Source organism: Herpailurus yagouaroundi, unplaced genomic scaffold (assembly GCF_014898765.1).
Source record: "Herpailurus yagouaroundi ecotype Mexico unplaced genomic scaffold, PumYag 182, whole genome shotgun sequence".
Classification (NCBI taxonomy): Eukaryota; Metazoa; Chordata; class Mammalia; order Carnivora; family Felidae; genus Herpailurus; species Herpailurus yagouaroundi.
The window spans coordinates 19,879,965-19,905,617 of record NW_024412413.1 but is presented as its reverse complement, the minus strand read 5'-3'; the positions used below and the strand labels follow the sequence as shown (position 1 = coordinate 19,905,617).

Here is a 25,653-nt window from a genome sequence, read left to right as displayed (position 1 = left end):
AAAGAAAACTAGAGGAGGAAAGACAGACAGTGAAGGACAGATACAGAAGTACAGGTGGGGGGAAGCCTGAATGAGTGTGAACACAGGATGTGCCACCAGCAAAACTCAAGTATTTTCACTGGCTATCTTCTGCTATACTTAGTGAACAGATGTCTGGTTACGGAATATTAGCAACCAATCTCAACGTTAGTTTATCATCCACTAGGCAGGAGAAAAGCAAGATATAAACGATTCTGGATTATCTGGACTACTGTTTTCTACCAAAGATAAATACAGAGCCTGCTTCTACTGTTTAAAGTATATTTTCTGTTTTACATAAAGGAACTCATGCCACTTACCAGATTGGGATCATAGTAGGCTTCCTGAGTTGGTGGAATACTGCTTAGCTGAGTGATATTAGCAGGAAGCATTTTTGAGCAATTTATTAGCATGTGTTCCAGACCTGTTAAATCCTAACAAAGCAAAATAAAAGGATAAACCTATGTATAATACAAGTAATAACTATGATTTAAAAATAAAAATTATGTAAATGTCTCCAGAACTTCTTTAAATGCTATCTTCTGGGCACCTGGGTGGCTCAGTTTGTTAAGTGGCTGACTTCGGCTCAAGTCATGATCTCGCAGTTCATGGGCTCTGGGCTGACAGCCTGGAGCCTGGAACCTGCTTTGGATTCTGTGTCTCCCTCTCTCTCTGTGTTCCTTCCCTGTTCACGCCTGCCTGCCTCCCTCCCTCTCTCCCTCTCTCTCTCTCTCAAAAATAAATTTTTTTTAATTTAACTGCTATCTTCAAAGAGAGTCTGACTAGATGATTCTTGAAATAAAAACACCCTAGAAAAAACAGAATGAGATAATACAAACACAAATATTTCATCTTCATCTAAAAGTAATACATCTTGGACTGTGAGGCTCTATTTTACACAGGATGGTCAGTGGAGTGCCCAGATGGGATGTCCTGTGATTAGATTCATTTTGGCACTCTCCATTAGCGACTCTCTCACTCCTGGGACTAGAGGATGCCGTGACACTGGGGATTGTGCAACAACCTAGGCCTGGCTGAGACATAACTCCAGTTGGCCACACCCGAAACTCCCGAATGAACTTGTCACAACAATCTTATATGCAGGGACAGTCTGGCTCTTCTCCAGATAATACAATAGCAATGCATAAAGCCTAAAAACGTAATCTCATAAAATATGAACCTCAAATTTGGTTTAATTCTGGCACCAAAAATGGACTAGTTGTGAACAGCTTCATTACATAATTAAGAGAATTACTTTTACCTGCATTGTACTGAAATATGTAAGAGAAAAGGGGAAAGTTTAAGGAAAAAAATACAACACCTGTAAACTTAAAGGCAGGTCATGAATTCTGGTAGCCAGTGTTCGGATTTCTCTGTCAGATAATACACCAGATTGGTCTGTATCAACTTCATCAAAAACTTGAGATATATTCAGTGGCTGAACTGCACTCATGAGATAATAAAAATACGAAAAGGCAAACTGCATATCCTCAGAATGGCGCACTTTGTGAAATGACGTCTTGTCAAATTCCTCAGGAAACCTGCCCAAACATAACATATATAGTGAGCTCTGGGCATTTAAAAAATATATATAGACATTCATCTACATTAAAATATATTCTAACATTTGTGGAGTTAGAATCTTTTTCTTTCCTCCTTACTTAGGTAAACCTTCAACACATCAGTCACCAAGTATTAGAGCCATACATGTAGCACAGCGAAGTGTCAATTTTAAGCAGACTTAAAGCAGCTCTGAGCATGTGCAAGCAGCTCAAACAATCAATACTTACATATCCTGAAGCTCTTGCATAACGATTCGGTCAATCATGTGAGGCATGTGAGCAGGGACTTTCCGAGATGTGAATCCAAACTTGCTGTTAAGAATTTTATTTACATATCGGAGGGAATCTGCAAATGTATCTTTTAGTTGCCTCCCAGTGTGTCTGCTATCAGTGTAGTATGCTAACTGTGTCTTCAATGACTCTTCTTCCTGAAAAGAGAATTCCATGTAACACAGCGCTGTGTTTAGTGCACAAGTGTATACTCTGTTAACAGATAAAGGTACTATGTTATATAACTAGCCACTAACAATGGCAAATGAAATGAGCGCTAACAGGTCACTTTAAGGATCCTAAGTACAGAACTAAACTAGATTTCAGTGAAAGTAACACCACTATTGGCTTGTGAACAACTGTTGTATGATACAGTTCTACTTATAGGGTATTCTTCAAGGATAAGCATGAAATTTTATAGCCAATTCAATGCAATATTTAGAAAATATTTAAAAACAAATTTGATAGCACTTTGTTTAAAAAAAAAAAAAGGTTTATTATTTATTTTGGGAGAGAAAGAGAGCACGAGCAGGGGAGGGGAAGACAGAGAGGGAGAGAGAGAGAGAGAGAGAAAAAATCCCAAGCAGGCTCCATCCACACTGTCAGCATGGAGTCCAATGTGGGGCACAAACTCACAAACTATGAGATCATGACCTAAGCTGAAGTCAAGAGCTGGATGCTGCTTAACCAACTGAGCCACCCAGGTGCCCCTGATAACTTGATCAATATCAAGTTATTTCCACTGATGACACCAAAGCAGTCAGCACTTGAGTTCTGAACACAAGGACTAAAAAACTGTTTTGCCATCTTAATAGTGTTAATATTATAAATCATAAAGAGCCCTGTCAAAACCAGTAAGAGGCAGAACTAAGTGAATGGGTAAAGAATATTTGCAAAATATATGAACACACTTTATGAAGATGAAATATTTTTGCTTCTCAAACTGGTAAAACAAAACACCATAGACTGACATTAACTGCTGTTTGGCTAGCTAACTAACTGCTGCTGTGGAGAAGCAAGCACTCTTGTACTGTACACTGTGGAAGTATGAAGCGGTACAGGGTTTCAGAAGGACACAGTCAAATTTAGCTGTAACACAGCAATTCTACCCACAGAAGTAAAAACCTCCTCCAGAGTAAGATATATGTACAAGAATATTTATTGCAACACTATTTGTTAATTGCAAAACAAACAGAGCTATTAAAAAACAATGACATTGGCATGGGTTTGCTCACCACTAAATCAACAGGCAATGGCAGAGCGATATAAATAGTGTCATTTCACCATTGCAAAACAGGTATTATATAGTTTGTATGTTTGCATATCTATATAAAAATACCGGAAAAGTATCCACGAAACTTTTCATAGTGATTATTTCAAGTAGGGAGGTTAAGGAAGGAAAGATGCAGATCTTTCCCTTTTTCATTGTGTATTTTTTGGATTGCTTGCAATTTTTACCACTAGCCTGCAACACTTTTGTAACTTAAAATAAAGGGGTTGCCTGGTGGCTCAGTCAGTTAAGCATCCGATTTGGTTTCGGCTCAGGTCATGATCTCACGGTTCATGTTTTCAAGCCCCCACATTGGGCTCTGTGCTGATGGGCTGGAGCCTGCTTGGGATTCTCTCTCTCCCACTGTCTGCACCTCCTCCACTTGCTCAGTCTCTCAGAATAAACAAACATTTAAAACATAAAATAAAGGGCTTGGAAAAGTGAGGAAATCATCATAAGCCAGAACTCTGCAGTCCCTCACTCAACAATTAGTAAATGACTACTGTGTCAGGAACAAATACTTTCCAAAGACAATGAGATTAATAAGTTCCCTTCTTCATCCTCTTTTTCTCCCAGCTGGACATCTACTCATGACTGTGCTCTGCTCACGATCCAGCTTAGACCACAGTGTTTTTCTTGGTCAACTCCTACACACCTTTAAAAGGTCAGCTTATGGGGCACTGCCTCACGATGCCTCCCCCAATACTCTCAGTGGAGTTAAGGAATTTTTCCCTTTGGACTCCTTGCTCCTACCTCAAGAGACCCCTATCACTTTGCTATAATTATTTACACACAAATCTGTCCTCCCAGCTTGCCCCCTGAGACTCCATGAGCTGTGTTCTAATAGTCTTGCATTCCCCAGCAGTGACCACAGTGCCAGCACTTGGCAGATGTACAAATGACACCATGACACCGCGGAGGCCGTGGTACAGGAGGGTGAGCACTCAAACTTTGAGGCTTGGCTCACACTGGAAGCTAATGAATATATCTGCACCTTGGGGTATTTTCCATCAGTGAAATTGGAGAAATATTAGGTCTGGCCCACATAACATACACAAAAGCATTTTTTTTTGAAATCACAACCTGCCAAGTGAAGGTAAGGTACCATCCCTGTTCCACTACTTACTCAGGGCCTGCCCCTGGCTAACTTCCCAATTCATTCACTCTAAGGCTGTTTCACTCCAAACTGTAGCATGGGGATCCTGACAGTAGATAATCTTATAAGGTATTTTTATGTTAAGGGTATTGGGACAATTATAGTAAACCACGTAAAAAAAAAAAAAAAAAAAACATTTAGTCCAATGGTTGGCACAGGAAGTCCTAAATAAATGGCACCTATTATAGTTATTACTCACAAGGTTATTTATTTCTTCCTGAGCATGGGACGCAATTAGGCTGGATGTAACTTACATCAAGAAGATCTTGGAAATATTTTTTTTTCTCCCATGGCAAAAAGCCCAGGTAACTGTCTGCGTGATGCTGCAGTTTTCTGCCAGGTAATACTTCATTAACATCGATATAATTGTTCACATTTTCCTCCATTCTGTGTTTCTCTTGTTCTTTCCCTGTGATTTTTTCTTTTGCCACCTGGTCTTGCAGTGGAACAATTCGAGATGAGAGTTTTTCTTTTGACACACTTTCGCCTCTTACTTCTTGGATCAGAATTTCAGATCTAAATTTGCCTTCCATTTCTAAGTCTGGGGGTGGATTCGGACTCTGGTAGTGGCCATTCACTTTTACTGTTGCTGCTGGAAAAGTTGACTTCTGTAATCTTTCAAATGTTCCCAAGCTATATGGCAAGATGCTTTTGTGAACCTGGTTTTCCAGCGGGGCCTCTACACTGTCATTTCTTTCATCTGTTATTATAGCTTGATTTCTTTTTATTTTAGCATCTGGTACATTCTTCAGAAATGATCTCAGCAAAGCTGACTTGGACAGGTTGTACCCTTTCACAGTGATATCTCCACGTTCTAGTTGCAAATCCAAGTTACTGAGACTCAACTGGGCCTCTTTCGGAAGGAGTGAAATATTCACTTGGGGAATTTTCATCTCCACTTGGAATCTTCCTGTTGTGTTGCCATCATGTCTTTTGAACTTTGGAAAGCGTTTCTCTTCAGGAATATCTTCAAACAGGATTTCTGCCTCTGGTAGAAGTGTCGTGGGACTAACCAAATTTTGGTAAGATTTCTGGGTTGTAGAATTCACTTTGGGTTCCTCTCTCGTGTCAACCTCTACTATTATCTGAATTTTGAACTCTTCATCGTTTGTATTTTGAAACGTGAGATTAAAATGTATTGTGGTTGCATTCATTCCACTGTGCATTATGAGGTGGATGGTTTTCCACTTATTGGCAATGGAAGCATGTCGAATTATTGGGTTGTCGCTATAGGCACCTTCAATTCCTCTTTTGGCTATTTCTGCAAAGCTGAAATAAGGCAGGCATTCACCTTTTGGAATAACATAGTGAGTCTGGTTTGGGAGAAGTGTTACTTTATACAATTCATGAAAATGATCTAGAGGAAAAAACACAAACATGACTTTAAAAAATGAGGCATTTTCCCCTCCTTTTCCTTTAATTCTGAGGGTTTGAGTTTTCACTTTCTAAGAATGACTTTAAATTGACTTCAAAATAGTCAAACATTCTAACACAAGAGCTGCTGTTATAGGGCTCATTTTACTATCTGAAGCAATCACTATTAACATGAAATGCAGAGTCTAACTTACTATAGAGATATGGCAAATTTCAGTGATGAACTTTCAGCTTTGTGTCCATTTGAAAAAGTATGACATTCTGCCCAAACGACCACCACTGATAAGCTATCAGCAAGATCCAGGGGCACGTGGGTGGCTCAGCTGGTTGAGCATCCAACTCTTGATTTCAGCTCAGGTCATGATCCAAGGGTTGTGGGACCAAGGGATGGTGGAGCCTGCTTGAGATATCTTCTCTCTCTCTCTCTCTCTCTCTCTCTCACTGCCTCTCTACCCTGCTTGGTCTCTCCCTCTATCTCTCACGCTCTCTCAAAATAAACACTAAAAAAAAAAAAGATCCAATATTCATTATATTGGATTTAGTACATTATAAGGTCTCTTTTTATTATTTCTAAATTAAACCTTTACTATATATTTTCAACAAAGGTATATCTGCTTAGTACAAAATCAGCCAGACTGGTGCAATGGCAGGAAAAGCAGCAGCTCCAGTATCTACTATTTTTTAAAGATCTCTTACTTTTCACTTACTGCTGGTTTGAATGCAAGGATGGGTGAAGAATACATAGAGAGTAATTAGTTTAAATAACAACAATACAAACTCCCCTCTAGTCATCAAGGATTTTGATCCCCTTATTCTAAATATGTTTTACGGCAATAAATATACCTTGCCCACAGTCGCCAGCATCAAACCCACAGGACAAGACATTGCAAGCCTGGTCACAGAACTTATCAGCAAGCCAGGAATTAGCACATCCTTGATTACAGTAAGAAACACTGTTTAGACCTCCGCCAAACTGCCAGGGCTGTCCAATTCCAATACTCCCAGTACCCCCGCCTCCTGCGACATAGCGACTCCCGCCACTGTTACCTGTAGAGGAAGGAAGAGAACAGGATCCTGCTGTGCTTATCATCTTGAACAAAGGGCAGTTTCTCTTTCTCAATAGTGCTATTGAGATTAATGCCTACATTTCAGCCAGAAAAGGTTTGCCCAGATTTCATGTACCTTAAGAAGAAAACAAACTGAAAAGGGGACATCACTTGCCAGAGGATTAGGCATGGGATGACCAGGCCTTGGCACTTACTAGCTGTGCAGCCCTGAAGTACAAACTTGCTCCAAGAGGCGTGTGGGGGGCGTGTGGAGGTTGTGTGGAGGAGCAGGGAAACAGGAAGAGGTTATTGAAGACTGACTGTCAGAACTGCCAAAACATGTCCAAATATGGGTGCCAATATCACTACCAAATGTTAATGTTCTATTAGGGGCTGAGTTCTCTGGACTGCACAGATCCACCGGGTATGTCTGCATTCTCTCACTGCAGCTGCTTACATTTTTCAGTGCATCGGATAGATCTGACCAGACTACAACTTAAAGCTTTGCTTTTTCTAATACTCAACAGGTTTCCAAATCTGTTTCCACATGTGGAATATGGGGATGATACCTGTGCACATATTCTCTCTTCCTTAGGTGACTAAAAAATTCAAGTGGATAATGGAGAATGCTTTATAAACTGAAAGGCAATCAACAAATGTAAAAACACGTTATTATCAACAAGTGTAAACATAACCATGTAAGGGGGATGCTGAAGACAGAAGATCTTTATTTCTCTTTAGTTACTCCCTAACAGCAAGCTGCTGCTGAAAGCCACCAGCTGTGAGCTCCAACAAGACTGAGTCAGAGTGATTCTTGCTCTTGAGTTTACATAATTAAGGCTATTCCTGATTCTCGTATTTTAAATAATAAAAGGCATTTTCAAGTGCAGGGCCAGCATGGAAATATGCCCTCAACAATGGAGAATATGAAAAAACTGATCTACATGGGGACACTAGCCCTACTATCTCCAGAATCTATGGATTACTGATTGTTTTCATACAAGCAGAATGTTTAAGTCACTGTACATATTCAATAATGACTAAGAATGAAAAACCATTCAGGGCTGCCTGGGTGGCTCAGTTGGTTAAGTATCTGACTTCAGCTCAGGTCATGATCTCGCAGTTTGTGGGTTCAAGCCCTGAGTCGGGCTCGCTGCTGTCAACATGGAGCCCGCTTTGGATGCTCTACCCCCTCTCTCTCTGCCCACCCCAACTCTCACTTGCTCAATCTCTCTCTCAAAAATAAACGTTAAAAAAAAAAAAATGAATGAAAAAAGTCCATAAACATGAACAAATTACATGTGAACAGACCCTTACCAGAGCAGTCACCACCATCCCAATCACAGGCTGAATTATTACAAGCCTTGTCACAATAGCCATCTTTGATCCAGGAACCCGGGCAGCCCTCAGCACAGTTTGGCACAGGCCATGTCAAATAAACCTAGGACAAAGCCAGAAAGAAAATGGTTTCTGACACTTTCCAATCTCAAAGTAGGATTCCTTTTAAAAAACAGAAGAAGAAGAAAAGGAAAAAAAAAAAAAGAAAAGAAATTGAGTGAGCCTCTAGAAAAGGTTACAATTTTCCCTGGGCTGTCTGCATCCATGTGGCATATATTGCATTAAGTCTGCAGGTACCTGCAATAGTTTGCAAAGTCCTCCTGCTCTGTTGATGATTCTTACTAAGTACATTTACTCTTTTCCATTACTCAAGGAAAGCAGACAAGGACTCAATTCATGGGTTAGTTTTTCACATGGTCTTACAATGTATTTTGAAATAAAATAGCAACATGTCAGGCTTGAATGTGAAAAAAAAACGTGACAAAGCAGGTGGAAAGTATATCATACAAGTCACTGCTTTTCTGTTAACAACTGTCATTAACTCCCAAATGTGTTTATGTACAATCTTGTCCCAAGGCTGAGAAAAGCAGCAGATGGAACTCTCAATATCCTTACGTCTGTGCATAAGGTCCTGTGATACATTATCAGCACAGTGTTCTGAGTTGTGAACTCACTTGCTTTCAAAATGAGTGACAAGGTACAAGGTTACTTTTTTTTTTTTTTTAATTTTTATTTATTATTGAGAGACAGAGAGACAGACCATGAGCATGGGAGGGGCAGAGACAGAAGACAACACAGAATCTGAAGCAGGCTCCAGGCCCTGAGCTGTCAGCACAGAGCCTGACACGGGGCTCGAACTCACAAACTGTGAGATCATGACCCGGGCTGAAGTCAGACACTTAACTGACTGAGCCACCTAGGCGCCCTTATTTATTTTTTTTTAAATTTTTTCAATATTTATTTTTGGGAGATAGAGACAGAGCATGAGCAGGGGAGGGGCAGAGAGAGAGGAAGACACAGAATCAGAAGCAAGCTCCAGGCTCTGAGCCCTCAGCACAGAGCCCCACACGGGGCTCGAACTCATGAGTGGTGAGATCATGACCTGAGCTGAAATCGGACACTTAACCGACTGAGCCACTCAGGCGCCCCACAAGGTTACTTTTTAAATTAATTTTTTAAAAAATGCACTCCATGCCTCTGCGTGCTCCATCTACGTGGAGTGTCTTTCTTCATCTAGTTAACTCCTATTTGTTCTTCAAAGTTCACTTCAGTTCAGATGGGAATTAGTCTCTGGCCCGGATTTCAGCCTCCTGAACTCCCACTCTTCGCACCAGGGCATACCTGCCGGCACGGAAATCGCCGTTCAAGGCCCTGATTCTGTACGTCTCCACTGCCGAGCCGCAGCTCAGCGTGGCAGCCCCACAAACACAGAGGAGGCAAGTGAACAGGGGAGGAGAGGATGAGCACTCTGGGGCAGCATAAACAGCAACAAGAAAGTAGCTCTGTGCAGTTAGCACTTCCACCTGCAGGGTTCTGGCACTTAAAAGCTTATGACTAAGTCTCCAACTCATCACTGATTCCCTCCAACAGTGCCACAGGCGTACTCCTAGCTTCCGCACTTTGCAGACAGGAAACCCACATCTAGTCACTGGCCCAGGACGGTCCTCAACCGTTGCTCCGGGCTGTGTGCTCAAAGCCACTTCCCCATCATGCCTCTCAAAGCCAGAGTGAGACCACTGCCTTAAATGAAATTTTATCCATGGCTGTAAGCAGAAAAGTGAGCTCACTTTTATCCTGGCCATTTTGCTGATGGTCTAACCACGATTTCATATTTCATAGTGACTTTACTTTTTTCTGCTGTTATTGTAATAGAATAATTTAGAACGTGGGTTCTAGGTGTCTGACAGGGCAGAAAAGTAAAAAACTACTAGGGAACAGTTTTTGTACTCCCAAATTATTAACTCTCCTGAGCTTAGCACTCAAAACTGAATACAGTAGTACGCATACTCGATGTCCTGACCTACTGTTTATAACTTCTAAGTGACTTCTAAGCTAGGCATCCCTTCCTCTTAGGCACTCACCTTCTGACCTTTCGAGTGACTATAAAAATCATCTGGCCACACATCCTTCCCAAACATGACATCGTCGTTCAGATAAATAAACTTCTGGGACAGCCCTTCGATGCGATGAATGTGGCTTTCAATAGCAGGTGAACTAAAGGTTGGCAAGTGGCTCAAATTTCGAAAAACATCCTTTTAAGCAAATGACGACATAAAAAGGCAAGAGAAAAAGAGGGCGGATAAGAATCGTTTTGTTTTGGTTTTGGTTTTGGTTTTGGTTATGGGAGGAAGGAAGGGAGATGAGAAGAAAAATGAAGGGGATGCAGGTGGGGAGGGGGAGGGTACGGGGAATGAAATGAGGGATAGGTAAAGGTGCAGTGAGCAACAGAAAAACCACAGCCTTGTGATACATGGAAAGTCATGGACCTGGTGTGTGACTATTGTCACTCGAGGATTATCAAGGTTCAGCCAAGAGGGAATCTGCCCATTGGTGACAATGAAAATATTCCGAACCCATGGAGCATGCCTCTCAATGGATCGCAGGGAGTATCGCAGCTCTTCATTATCTTCAAAACGGCTGGCAGAAACATCTTCATCCTGCTTAGACTGAGAAAACCATTTCACACGTGAAGATGTAAAATACCACTTAAGTCATACCTTCTCCTCCTGGCTATCCCTCTGCCCAATCTGCTCTCAGGCTCTGGCAGACTTTTAAAGACCAAGCCCTACATTTGAACATTACAAAAAAATGCGAAACACTTGGCATATTTAAAACAACAACATAAGGGTGCCTGGGTGGCTCATTTGGTTAAGCATCAAACTCTTAATTTCAGCTCAGGTCATGGGGCCAAGCCACACATCAAGCTCCACCAGGAGTGTGGAACCTGCTTGGGATTCTCTCTCTCTCCGCCCCTCCCCACCTCTAAATAAATAAATACATACATACATATATACCCAACTTTTTTTTGTACTTTTTAATTTTTTTTAAGTTTATTTGTTCTAAGAGAGCTAGCAAGCGTGTGCATGAGTGGGGGCACAGAAAGAGAGAATCCCAATCTCACAAACCCGTGAGCTCATGATCTGAGCTGAAATCAAGAGTTGGACACTTAACCAACTGAGCTACCCAGTTGCCCCCTTTTGCACTTTCTAAAGAGATAAGTTTCTCGGATCTGATTCTAGGTCACTTCGGTTAATGTTAACCAATGGCAGTGATTGGAAAATTAGAAAAGTTCCAATCAACTCCTCTCTCTGGAAATCCTCTTCCTTCTAATATAATGACTTACAAATCTTTAACAATCTAAACCCTTGATCCAGGTTCATGCCTTACCTGGCTGATGGCACTCAGGTCCCACAATAAATATGCAGGACTTATAGTCAGTTCTTTTCCCTCAATGGTCATGTTCTTCTTGGTCTGCTTATTCAGTTCTTGGAAATCTTTGGGGTTATTCAGTTTCAGAAGTGCTACACTGGCCTCTGAATACAATTGCAACTGTAAAATAACAGAAGGGTTACGCGTAGAAAAACTCAACCTCAAAGAAGAGACACGTTTGATCCCAGTTTGATCTTTAATCTTTAAATATATACATAGTGTATGATGCATACTTAAATATATTGTATATATATTTAAAGATTAAATGTATCTCTTTATATAGATTATGAACTAGTAAGGCTATTATCACCAAAAGAAGACCTGAACAGGCCAGACACACTTCCCAAGTGAACGGAAGAGACCAGGCATGTAAAGCAGAGCGAGTGGTGGAGTTGTGGGAAATGGGACATTTCAGGGCCATCCACAAACTGCAGCCACTGCTCAACATTGACAAGTGCGGCCAGATCCTGAGACACCAGGATCCCCGAGTGTTGTAAGAAATCTCCCCATTTTTCAATGCTGACTCGAATGTTTTTGATGGTCATGCTCTCAAACAAAACACAGCTGGTCACCAATTGTGACCTTTGTTCTAGAATATTACCAATCTGCTTCTACTGGGAGAAACCTGCAAAGTAACTGCCCAGACTGGCAGAGAGCACGCCCGTTAGCAGGGCCTCCAATCAGCTTCTGTGCCCCACATTTAAGAGGAGCACCTTTGACAGGACTGACTGTAGGACTTCCATACGAAAAGCGCTTTGGGGGGCAAAGCTTTCAAAGAAATCATGTCTAAGGGAACATCACAAACATCAACATGTTTTACAAACAGGCTTTCCCACCACTACCAGAGTCCACACCACCCTTGAGCTGTTTCATGTTCTAACTCTGTATCATTCAATTTCCTATGAAAAGAGGCTTTCAGACCTTAAAGGGTAGGGAGGATTGGAAACTACTAATCTTGGAAAGCAAAACCTTCTGCCCAACTGACTCTTCTAACAGGGCCAGTTCCTTAATTTATGGCATCCTTTCTTTATAAAACAGAGCAAACATAAATCATTATTGGCTCATTTTGAACTCTTGTATATGCTACATGACTATATTTACCTCATCTTTCAATGTTTCCTCAGCTTATTTATGCCAAAAACTAGAAGCTAAAGTTAGAATTTCATTTATATTTTTCCCCTTAACACAAATTGTGTGTGGGTGTATGGGCATGTCCATGCACAAGTGGATACTGTCTTCTGACAGATTACTTTCTTCCATGCTAATGGCACCTGGCATATACTAAGCACTCACCGAAGGTCAGCTCCCACTGCTGTCATATCCTACCTTGCTATGTGGTGGGACAGGTAGGAGGCAGGGCAGATATTCTTCTCTCCGGACATCTACCGAGTCTCACTGCCCACCCCAGCCTCCCCTGCTCCTCCCCTCCCTCCCTCACTGCCTCCCACAGCACCTCTGAGGGCTCCCTGGAATATAAAATCACCAAATGTTTATAAATGTAGTGTTTTAACATTGGGTAAATATCCTTATCTTAATCTCTTCTATCCGAAATGATTGTAGTCTGGGAAACCATTCTGAAATTTCATAGACATTTTCCTAATTAGAAAGATAAAAGGTAAAGAGCTTCAGGAACTATTTACATGTTGAAACAAGCTTTTCTGCTGCCATCAAGTTGTGTGTGGTGAAAAAGTTGGGGAGGAAGTATCCTCTGATAGCCACTAGGTGGCACCCTAATCCTGGACACTTAATTACGTCTGCAGGGAGACAGGAGGTGGTAAGGAAAAGTGGGTATAGTAAGTGCCCAAGGCTGGAGTTCCTAGTTTGGGCAACTATGAGCAACTGCCTCCATATATAGCTTCTTATGTGAAACTATCATTTCATCTAAGTTCTTTAAATTATAAGTTTCTCAAAGAGAGAACAACTTCTACACCCACCCACTGCAGACCCACAACAGACATTTCTTTAACCTGATGGAGAAATAAAGGTTTGTTATTTTTAAGCCAGAGGTTTCAGGATGTTTGTTTACTATAGCATTATCTAGAATAATGGATCGATATACCTATACATGGTGGCATAAGGTTAGGGGAAAAACATGCCAACTAATATAAATGAAAAATAAACTCATTCCAGTAATTAGACAACTCAAGAATTTTCTAAAACTAAAATCAGTTCCAGAGTTGTTTGTTTAATCTACTGAAGTGCCTACTTTAGGAATAAAACAGGCCAAAGGGTACTATCCTTTAAAAGAGCAGGTGCATAAGGTAATTTCAGGGAAGTCACTAAAATGGGCATCAATACAGTATTACAATAATTTACTGTTACCTTGAATGTGCCTTGAATAGAGGTTTGAGGGAACAGAGTCCAGGTAGGACAATATGCTGTTCTCACCCCACCCGCACTGTCCTTCCTGTCGGAACAAACACCCTGGTCAGCCTTCAAGGATCTGTACAGGCTCTTAGTCTTTGAAAACTTCTCTCATGTCTCTAATCCACATAGACCTTTCCTGACTCTAAATGCCAACCCGAAGCCTCTGCTACTCTGCTCGATACCTAATATTACACTGTCTTGTCTTGCTGCTTGAATACTTCACATGCACACATACTATCTCCAAAACATGATTCTAAGTAGCTTGAAGATAAGTCCATGTTCTCCACTTCTTTTGCACACTCACTCAGCAACCAGTAGTACTGAATCATAAACCAAATGGTAGAATGTACTTGAGAGCTTTGGGAAGATTTTTCCACATGCTCTAACATATGTTAAAGAAGTGAACAAAAAATCAAAAAACAAGTGAAAACTCCACTATGAGTAAAAATGTCTGAAAATACAGAATGATTTAGAGTGAGCTAAAAATAAAGACCAAAGGATAATCTCATTTCCCAAAAGGTGAATTCTGTGTCCATCATGTACAAAAATTCTACAGATAAAGGGTTATTAATCACATCAAACTAGAAAGCTTTTAATAGAAAACACTTATTTGTAAAACTATAGGCCACATAAAAGTTTTAATGAATTCAAATCTATTGTTCTGCAACTGCAACTACATTCAACCCTACTTCCCCTCCTCGGGAGTGAGGAGATTCTGGTTTTGCTCTAAACAGAACGATAAATGCAAAGTTGTATGATTATGACTATGGTACCAAAACCCCAAGTGACTTCTTAGAATAATCACACTGCTCAAACATTTCCCTTTACATTCCAGGCCATGGTACACGGCAGGTATGTTCTCAGTCACAGCATTTCTTCTTGCTCATGCCTTCCACAAGCATTTCTGGAGTGGCCCCCTAGGTGCCAGGCCCTGTGGTAATCATGAGGGGTACACAAGTGAACAGGCAGTGCCTGTCCTGGGCACTCGTGCCCAGGCAGGGTCTGAAGGACAGAACCGAGCCCTGGGTGACTCGGAGGCCACAGGCCTACCTCAAGTCCTCCTGGAGGACCCTGGGAGGGCAAAACGGTCCAGCTCGTCTAGGTCCTGAAGTCCAGTGTCCAATAGCCCTCTTCTCCCACATGCCACGAAGCACCTCTAACATAACATGCCCTAAGCTAAGCTCTGGATTTCCTTTCCAAAAAACTTGCTTCTCCCATGGAGGCTCCAAATGTGGTTAAAGCCACCACTTCCATCTTCACTAGTAACATCCACTTCCCCTTTCATTTTTCCTTCCCTCTCACCAATGGCTAACAAGTCACTAGGTCATGCTGAGGATTTCTTGCAGATGTTTTTGGAACCATTCTCATCACTGGCACCATTGCCAAGGCACTTGCTGAACCTGAACATCTTGCTGGGCTATAGCCACAGTGGCTGAACTGGTTTTTTGCACAGCCTCATCTTGCTTAATCTCTGCCTACCATACCTTCACCTATTACATTCCTTAGAAACAGATTAAGTGCTCCTGGTTGCCCCCTGTCTCCAGGATAAAGTTCAGGCACCTTAACAGGAGATCTTTCTCAATCTGGCCTCAATCTCTTTTCCCCTTTCTCAGCACCAGCAAAATCCCTGCCTGGTTTCTAGCCTCCGGGAACCAGCTGCCTCGGTTTTCAGGAAATCATTGACTTATAGGCCTCCAGTCCTTTGCTCAAGCTGTTCCCTCCTGTTGGAATGGTCTTTCCCCCCTCCCTTCTCTGCCAGGAGAACGGCTGCTGTGTTCAGGGCCCAGCTAAGAGTCCTTCTATTCTCAAAGCCTTCCTTGCCCCAGTACAACTAAAGCCCAGGTGTTCCTACAACACTGTACAAACACTTACTTGGAAGTGATCACCCCCAAAAATTATTTAAATGCTTTTATTCACTCAGTGATCCTTAGCACACTCCCTGGCAAACAGCAGACATCTACTAAAAGCTCACACTCTAAATGGACTGGGAACCCAGTGACAGGAAACTTCGTTCTCAAGGTATTCATAATAAAACCAGGAAGAGGAACCTACAGAAAAACAGTCACTCGAAGAATTGGCCTCAACTGCTGATACGCTCCTCTTGTTCCCCATTGTCATTTTCTCTTTAGCCTACAAAAACCAGAAGTTCTAATCCCTGAAACTGATCACAGGTGTTGGCAGGAAAATGACCTGTAATGAATGTTGTGGGTACTCAGCCTGACCCTCAGAGGGGGTGATAGCCTCCACAAAGACAAGTCTGGGAGTCAAATAAAGCTCCAGCTGGGTGAATGAATGGTGGAAGGGGGTATCATCATGCATAGAGCACAGAGCTTGCTGGTACTCCTCGTCCAATTCAAGTTACTCCCCCGCCCTACTTCTACCTGCACACACCACTCCATACCCAAAATAGTTTGCTGAAGGGTTAACTGCTACTTGGATTGGCATTCTTTGGTGGCACACACCCATCCACCAACAGATGCACCAAAAGCCGTCAGCACTGGTGAGCACCTGCAGCAGCCAAAGCGCAGTGGGGTGGTCAAACCCGAGTGGAGGATGGAGATGTATCATGAACCTTCTTTCCTTTAAAAATGTATTACAGTTGGAATCATATAAACAGATTCAAGAATGTCATTCTTTCTGCATAAGGAAGTTGAGCTAACAGTCAGAAGTACAGCTACACGCGTCTATAATTCCCGAACCAATAGCTTGGAAGCCAAGAAGCTAAATAAACATCGGGGGAAACAAACGCTAATCTATGCTTTTATCTGTCCAAATCAGTACGAAAAATAAGTGACGGGAGAAAAACACATGCAGAACAGTGAAAAGAGGGATCCCTCCTTCCCACCACACACATAAATTGGCTACAAATGATCAGAGACTTAAACATAAGACTTGACACCATAAAACTCGTAGAAGAAAACAAAGGGAAGGATCTCCTCCATAGCAATCTTGGCAATGAGTTTCTGGACGTGATGCCAAAAGCACAAACAACAAAATAAAAAATCAATAAATGAGACTACATCAAACTCAACAACTTCTGCACAGCAAGAGAAACAATTAACAAAATGAAAAGAAAACCTAAAGAATGGGAGGAATTTTTGCAAACCATATATTGGATAATGGGGTTAATATCCAAAATATAAAGACCTCATACAGCTTAACAACAACAACAAAATCCAATTTAAAAAGGAGAAATAAATAAATAAATAAATAAACAATAAATTAGAATGAGCAGAACTAAGTAGACATTTTTTGAAAGAGAACATTAAAGTGGCCAGCAGACATGAAAAGATGTTCAGCATCACTCATCATCAAGGAAATACAAATCAAAACCATAATGAGATACCACCTCATACCTGTCAGAATGGCTACTATCAAGAAGTCAAGAGACAACAAGTGCTGGCAAGGACGTGGAGAAAATGGAACCCTTGTCCACTGTTGGTGGAAATGTAAATTGGTCCAACCACTATGGAAAACAATATGGAGGTGCCTTAAAAAATTAAAAATAAACCTACCATATGATGCAGCAATTCCACTTCTGGGCATATATCCAAAGGAAATGAAAACAGGATTTTGAAGAGACATCTGCACTCCCATGTTTATTACAGCATTATTCACAATAGCCACGATATGGAAACAACCAAAATGCCCATCAACAGGTGAACAGATTAAAGAAAAAAAAAAAAAAGATGTAGTATATATACATAATGGAATATAATAATATTCCATTTGGCCGTGAGAGAGGAGGATATCCTGCTATCTGTTACAACATAGATGGACCTAATGCTTAGTACATTACACTAATAAGTGAGGCAAGTCAGAGAAAGACAAATTATATGTGGAGTCCAAAAAAGTCAAACTCATAAAAAACAGAGTAAAATGGTATTTACCAGGGGATGGGGGACTGGGTTAAGACCGATGTTTTAAAACACAAACTTTGCAATGAGTAATAAATAAGCCAGAGAGAGCTAATACACAGTATAATCAATATAGACAATACTATGCCATAATTATGTAGTGATAAATACTGCTACCATGGCAATCATATTACAATACATAAATGTATTTAAAGTAACATATCATAGGGGCACCTGGGTGGCTCAGTTGGTTAAGCGGACGATTCTTGGTTTCAGCTCAGGTCATGCATGATCTCACAGTTTGTGAGATTGGGCCCTGCCTCAGGCTCTTTGCTAACAGCGTGAAGCCTGCCTGGGAGTCTCTCTTCCTCTCTCTCTGCCTCTCTCCTGCTCGCTCATTCTCTCTCAAAATAAACATTAAAAAAAAAAAGTAACATGTTGTACACCTTAAATTTACACAGTGTTATGTCAAACTTTTTCAATTTAAACAAACAAACAAAAAAACTTAGAGGAAGGAGAAATATCTATTTTTTTTTAATTTTTTTTTTTAACGTTTATTTATTTTTGAGACAGAGAGAGGCAGAGCATGAACGGGGGAGGGTCAGAGAGAGGGAGACACAGAATCTGAAACAGGCTCCAGGCTCTGAGCTGTCAGCACAGAGACGCGGGGCTCGAACTCACGGACCGCGAGATCATGACCTGAGCCGAAGTCGGCCGCTTAACCGACTGAGCCACCCAGGCGCCCCAGGAATATCTATTTTTTTTTTTTAACGTTTATTTATTTTTTTGGGACAGAGAGAGACAGAGCATGAACGGGGGAGGGGCAGAGAGAGAGGGAGACACAGAATCAGAAACAGGCTCCAGGCTCTGAGCCATCAGCCCAGGGCCCGACGCGGGGCTCGAACTCACGGACCGCGAGATCGTGACCTGGCTGAAGTCGGACGCTTAACTGTGCCACCCAGGCGCCCCAGAATATCTATTTTTAAATAACTGAAGATAAGTAATAATTCAACCCTGATCTAGCTGCACACTACCATATTTCCGGGTACCATAAAAAAAACTTAGGAAAATATGAAAAAAAGAAAGAATATATATATCATTCTATTACCATCGCACTTACAGAGGTGATGTAGTATATCTTAAAACAGTGGTACACTTATGGAGAAAAGAAGTTAAAGGGAACTTTAGGAGTGGGGCAGGGTATAAAAAATATGGTCAAGACAGGAACTCAAGAACTCTCCAATCACTGCTCTCCCCCACCATTGCTTCCTCATCTCTACCCTTTCACCTCTAAATTGTTGAACGACATCAATAGAAGGAAGTAAGAATCAGGAACCTGACCGTGGCAGAATTTAAAGAATGTTTCCTTGCAAAATCAAGAAAACCAGACCCTAAAAATTTCTGAGCCCAGAACTTTATGCCTTCTGTTCTAAGAAAAAGGCATTCATGTTTCATAACCCGGAATGTTTCTGACAGAACCGCAGGCATCTTGACATAAGGTCAAAAGGAAAGAACACCCACACAATAGAGCAAGTGGCTTGAAAACAATAAATGTTAAGGAAAAGGCATGTCTTGGGTCAGCCTCCAGAGTCAACCCTAACAAATGGCATCAAAGCATTAAGAGTTAGGGGTGCCTGGGTGGCTCAGTCAGTTGAGCATCCAACTTTGGCTCAGGTCATGATCTTGCGGTCTGTGGGTTCGAGCACCATGTTGGGCTCTGTGCTGACAACTCAGAGCCTGGAGCCTGCTTCGGATTCTGTGTCTCTCTCTCTCTGCTCCTCCCCGACTCACACTCTCTCTCTCTCTCAAAAATGAATACATGTTATAAAAAATTTTAGAAAAAAACCAAAAACATATAGAGTTAATAGGTACAAGTTCTAAATATGTTGGTGGCTCAATTACCTACTAGTGAAGAAGGCTTTCACGTTATCAAAATTCCAAGTATCTGACGCATCCTCCCTCTATGAGTGAAGGCTCTTAATAAAGGCTCAGGCTGTCCCTGTCTACTTACTGTGAGTTTGACCTCCCCCCCCTACTCCCTCCTCTGTGCTTCCATTTCCTTGCACTGTCAGCTCCACCAGGGCTTTTGTCTGTTTTGTCTACTGCTATACTCTCAGCAGGTGTAACAGCACCTGAGACACAGTAGGAGCTCATTTGTTAAACAAATGAATCATGTTTCTGTCTGGGAATCCAGTAAACCAAGTAAGACTCTGCAACTTTTGCCCAAATAAAAAGAGTAAGGATCTTCCATAAAGAAAGACAACACTGTGGCAGAATAGAGACCTGCTCTGCTTATGACTATCAGCTATGCTAGAATTCAAATGGACCACAGAGAACAGTCGGGCATTACATGAAATGTGTTATACTCACTGCTCAGTTCCTATGCTCTTACCAGTTTTATTTTAGAAGAAAGATTTTCTGGCAATTTTGTTTTTAGTTGATTTGTTTCCTTGAATGTCAGTGGAAATCCACTCAGGAAAGCCAAATCTTGCATTAGCACTAACCCAGGGACTTCTTTATCCGTGGTCTAAAATAAGAGAGGGAAAAACACAACTCACTCTCCACACCATATGGCTGGTAAAAACTTACAGCTGGGAAAACTAGTAAAGATTTACTACATCTATCTACCAGCTTCAAAATCAGAACATTACAGTTACTTAAATCGGCACTCATTAATACTTGTAAGCTAGGCTAAGAGGAAAAGTATCAAAAAGCCTCTCAAGGTAAAACAGCTTTATTACTTATACTTTTATTCTAACCTACTGTATAAATAGAATTGATTTAAAATAACATACCAAATAGCCCCTCCAAACTGTCTGTTTGCTGTTTCCTTTAAACATTCCATTCTGGGCATCTTCAACTACAATAAAGAATACAATAAGCAAGCACATTCTTAATGAATACTACTATGATATCTGCCAGGACACTACAAAGCATTCTGAGACTGTATAGCAGACTGTTATATGGTCTCAAAAATAGGTAGCTGGGGAAACAACATTAACCCATCCAACAAAAGGGGAATGATGTAATACCAGTGTGCAATTAAATGCTAAATTTTGCAGTGCTGTAGAAGAGATTCATACAGGCAGCAGAAACATGAAGATGACAGATTGAGAGAATCGCAGATGTAGGCGCAAACATCGACATATTTAATAAAAAAAAAAAAAAAAAGAATTATTTGGTGCAAGTAAAACATTTGGGAGTGGTGGGTACTAGGAAAAAGGGGTAACCAGAAGAAAGGCCCTTGAAAGCCACGCCAATGGCATTATGATTAACAGCAGGGAACCACTGTAGGTCCTAGGGTTCCCTCAAGGGTGACAATGAATTCCTAAAATTCATCAGGTAAGGCCGAATAGAGCAGATTAAGTTGGAGGGTGCAGAGGGGCGATGACACAGCCCAACTGGGAGAGGGTTCTAAAGTGACGGGGACAAATGAGATCATCAGCTTGCTGCTGTCATCTGGAGATCCCAAGGATCTTGGAAAACAGGAGAGGTCAGAAGGCTGTCATCTTCAAAATGGGCATGGAAAGCAGGGTCTGGCCTGTCAAGATAGCTGTCGATCCTGGGAAAGAGTTTCAGAGGTACCATAAAAATAGAACTGGTGAGCAATGAAAAAAAATCAAAGCTTTTGCAGTATACTGTTAATCTTTAAAGGAAGCACTGAGCACTAAGAATTATGAGTTCATTACAAATAAATTTATCAGATATGCACCTCTTTCTGTCTCTCTCCTATGCTGGCAGATCAGAGAACTCTGAGAGATGTGGTATGTCATCTGTGCACAATTTCAGCAAGGTAGCTAATGACATCTCATGTCATCTCTATGGACATAACAGAGACTTAGCCTAGATCCTAAGTTCAGTGGATTATAACCAATTCTGACTGAAGACTGAAATTATAAAGCCACAATTAACCTAGAGAGAGGTTTCGAAGATCGTGCCATAGGTTTGTGTTGTTCAACAGTCTTTCAAGGTTTTGGAAAACATAGAAGGCATGCTTCTATGAAATGTGTGGATTTACATAAAGCCAACAGAGAAGTGATTATCCTGGATAACATACTAGGGGTTCCCCAAAGTTCTTATTTGAAGCAATGAGTGAGACCTAACAAAATGAAATCTGCTACAAAGGTTAAGACCTTTAAGCTGGTACCAAAAACCAACTACACGAGCATAAATTAAGAAGTATTGGAGCATTAGCATGGATTGTTTCTTTAGAAAGACAGGTGTTTTAGTCCAGGGCAAGTTCAGTAAGAGTCAACAATGTGCTGTGGCCATACTGAATTTCTACCGTAATTCTGTGCTTGCTTGCTTGCTTGCTTGCTTAATTTACTCACTCATTTATTTAATAGAGAGAGGGTGCTGAGTGAGGGAGGGGATGGAGGGAGGGAGGGAGGGAGAGAGAGAGAGAAAGTTCCATGAAGGTCAGAGGGAGAGACAGGGAGAGAGGGAGAGAGGTGGGGGAGAGAGGGGGAGAGGGAGAGGGAGAGGGAGAGGGAGAGGGAGAGGGAGAGGGAGAGGGAGAGAGAGAGAGAGAGAGAGAGAGAGAGAGAGAGAGAAGGAACTGGGGCTCACCGAAAGCGGGGCTCTATTCCCCACCATCAACCCATCAGGAAATCCTGTTAGGTTGACCTTCAATCCAACCTGTTCTCTCCACTACTCTGATCCAAGTCACCTTCCCTCTTGCCTGAATCTTGCCTGAATGATTCTATCTTTGCCTCTCCTCAGTTTATTCCCACCACAGCAGCCAGACTGCTCCTTTTGGAACATCAGTCAGATCATATCACTCCTGTACTCAAACCCTCTAATGACTGCTCACTGCACTCCGAGTTAAAGCCAAAGTCCTCACCATGGCTGCCAGGGCAGACCCCTTATGTTCCCCATTACTTCTCTAGACTTATCTCTTGCCCCTCTCCCTTGTTCACCCTATTCCAGCCACACCAGCCTCCCTGCCAGACACACTCCTGCCTCAGGGACTTTGCAGTGGCTATTCCACTTAAGTGAATCACTCCTTCCCCATATATTCATGTTGCTGGTCCTCCCACCTACTTTAAATTTTCACTCAAAAATCACCTTCTCAGTGAGTCTGCCCCTATCACTCGATTTCCCCTGCTCAATTTTTCTGTACACCAGTTGTCTCCTACAAACTATATAATTTATTTGTATGCTGTATTTGTCTCCTTCTGCCAAGAGGTAAACTCAATGAGGGCAAAGATTTTTGTCTCTCTCTTCACTGCTGCATTTTCAGCACTGAGAAAAGTACCTGGCACAGAGTATGCACTCAATAATAAATACTTACTGAATGAACAGACCCACTCTCTTTGCAGACTGAACCACAGTGGGAAAAAAAAGGTTCTATTCTACTTGATACACTATAAAAGTAACAGAAACTAAAGCTCATTCTGAGAAGAACAAACTAGAACACAAGCCCCTAAGAGACAGCTAAAGGAGTAAGAATGAAAAGAAATGTCACATGGGAAAGGGAGTATATTACATTAGTTCTGTAAGATCCCAAAGGGTACAAATTTAACCAGCATGAGAAAGCTACAAGGAAACACTTTATAATTCCTTGTAAAGGTCAGTGTAGTCAAGAGGTAAAGTGATCTATCACAGGAGAAAATTCAATTCCTATAGATCAAAGGGAATAAGCTTAACTGGAAAAACCACTTTGCTGAGGAAACCCAGGCCCAGGCTACAGGGCTACACTGTGTGGCTGTTGAAGTACTGTCCACTCGATAGGGTAGCAAAGTCATTGGAGGGGCAGAAATGACGTATTTCATAAAGAGAAAAAAAGTCAACAGTTTTTGATAATTAACTGAAAAGAGGTTAAATGAGATAAATGGAACATCAAATGTGGAACAAATGTTTTATCGAGATCAGGGTCGGCATTCCATGGCCAAAACTTAACCACTGCCTGTTTTAGTACAGCCCCAAGTGAAGGACAGTTTTGACATCTTAACAAGGCTAAATGTTAAATACTTATATAAATGCCTACATAATATCCTCCATTTTGCCTCTTGGCCCATAAAGCCCAAAATGTTTATTATCTGATCCTTTAAGAAAGAATTTGGCAATCCTTCATCTAGGTAATTGAGGATAAAGAATGTGTCTATGGCGCACTAGAAATATGAGCTCCGTGAAGGTAGGGATGTGTCTTTTTTGTTCTCTGCCATTTCCCTTTTTCCTGGAACAACCGCAATGGCCCAACAAATCTTTACTCAACAAATGAGTAAGTAGGGCAGGCAAACAGAAACCCAGGTGGGAATTCAAAAACAATGTTTAGAAGACTATAGTTTAATACAGATTTTATTTATATCAAAATTTACAACCTCTTAAGTCTTTACTATGTTATAAAATTAGCAGAGGAAAAACCCAAGACTCTCTCCATAGATATTATAACTGAATTATTATAATTCTTAACATAATGTCATTCCTTTTTCTCTTCAGATGGAATGTTATCAGAGCGCCTTAACTATAGTTACTTAAAGAACAAAGCTAGGGGTGACTGGGTAGCTTAGTCGGTTGGTTGAGAATCTGATTTTGGCTCAGGTCATGATCTCACAGTTCATGAGTTCAGCCCCGCATCAGGCTCCGTGCTGACAGTGTGGAGCCTGCTTGGGATTCTCTCTCCATCTCCCTCCCTCGCTGTCCCTCCCACACTCTCTCTCTCTCAAAATGAAATACATACATATATACATACATACATAACAAAGCTGAATTTAGCCAAACAAGAAAACAGATTAATTTGCTATAATTTGTCCAAGATTATCCCTTTACTTTCCCTATATATTTAAACTGTAACTTAAAAACAAAAATATTTTATACAAAACAGTTCAGAAACAAATCTATAGCATAAAGGGGACGATATCTATACTTAGAAAGGTTAACTTGGAAACTTGAATTTCCTTTCAAGTTACAAATACCTCATTAAGTACCAGGAAGATAGTGTGATGTTAGATAATGTTCAGGACACAAATTGGTAAGTGATAAGGTTTCTGCTCGATTAAAAAATTAGATGAAAATACCATAAACTCCTGCACAACCAACAACTAAGTTGTGAGTCAGGTGACAAGTACAGGGATACAGAAAAGTCAAAATAAATAGAATCACTGTGAATGCACTGCTCGGGATCTTCATGGAGACAGAACTGGAGATGGGGTGGGAAAGAACAGGAGATAGGCTAGGAGGGAAAGGGGACCAGGAGAGCAGCACCACGTGTGATGACAAGGGCAGCCTCAAGGAGATGCTGGAGGGCTGGAATGTGAGGAACAATGGGCAGAGTCAAGGCAATCAAAGCTGAGTCCTGAACGCCAGGGAAAAGGATTCTCTACCGTGTGAAAAACAAATACTACTGTATTGTCTTCAAAAAAAGGAGCGAACCAATAAAATCAGAGCTTTCTGGTTTATTTACAGTTATATGCAGGACAGACTAGAGAAGAACTTTATAGGTAGGTAGGCAGAGCAGCTAGGCGGCTATCACTGGAGCCTGTGTGAAGAAATTGGGTCTGGTGTGGGGGAGGTGAGATGAGTAAGAAAGGGGAGAATCATTTGCAGAAAGCAAAAGTAATAGGGTGAGGTCAATATACTGGTGATGGAGGATAAAAAGCAAGAACACATCGAAGATACTTCCAAAGATTTAAGCTGGGAGGTATGACACTGAAAGAATGGGAACTTGAGACTAGGCCTCAATGCTATAAAGGGAACGTGACAGCTTTCATTTTACACAAGTGAAAAACATAGAGCCTCTAAGGAGAGGGTCTCAGTGCAGAGGAAGCAGGAGAGACAGCACACCAGAGGAGACACAGGCATGGGGCTCAGCAACTCAGTGGCCAAGTAGGAGGATAGGATCTCTAGATGCAGGTATTGTTCTAGGCCGGAAATTACAATTTCAATTCTATTATCTAGCCAAATCAACTGTATAACCAGTTATTTCAGGACGTAAAGTAAGAATGTTCCAGGTATGTTCTGTCCA

At 41.3% G+C, this 25,653-nt stretch overlaps 1 protein-coding gene across 2 annotated transcripts in view; it reads right to left on the bottom strand.

Annotated features, from left to right (window-relative positions):
* The window catches only part of GNPTAB (N-acetylglucosamine-1-phosphate transferase subunits alpha and beta), a 73,421-nt gene that overhangs the window by 12,130 nt on the left and 35,638 nt on the right, over positions 1 to 25,653 (bottom strand). Inside the window, exons 6-16 of one of the 2 annotated variants that reach the window (XM_040491079.1) lie at positions 20,483 to 20,547; positions 20,080 to 20,214; positions 11,422 to 11,583; positions 10,521 to 10,700; positions 10,116 to 10,286; positions 8,014 to 8,137; positions 6,494 to 6,697; positions 4,531 to 5,633; positions 1,809 to 2,008; positions 1,340 to 1,559; positions 339 to 452 (exon numbers count right to left, since the gene is read on the bottom strand). In XM_040491079.1, coding sequence (XP_040347013.1) covers positions 339 to 452; positions 1,340 to 1,559; positions 1,809 to 2,008; positions 4,531 to 5,633; positions 6,494 to 6,697; positions 8,014 to 8,137; positions 10,116 to 10,286; positions 10,521 to 10,700; positions 11,422 to 11,583; positions 20,080 to 20,214; positions 20,483 to 20,547 — 2,678 coding nt within the window. The remainder of the gene's footprint in view (positions 1 to 338; positions 453 to 1,339; positions 1,560 to 1,808; positions 2,009 to 4,530; positions 5,634 to 6,493; positions 6,698 to 8,013; positions 8,138 to 10,115; positions 10,287 to 10,520; positions 10,701 to 11,421; positions 11,584 to 20,079; positions 20,215 to 20,482; positions 20,548 to 25,653) is intronic. The other variant, XM_040491080.1, reaches the window with a different exon arrangement.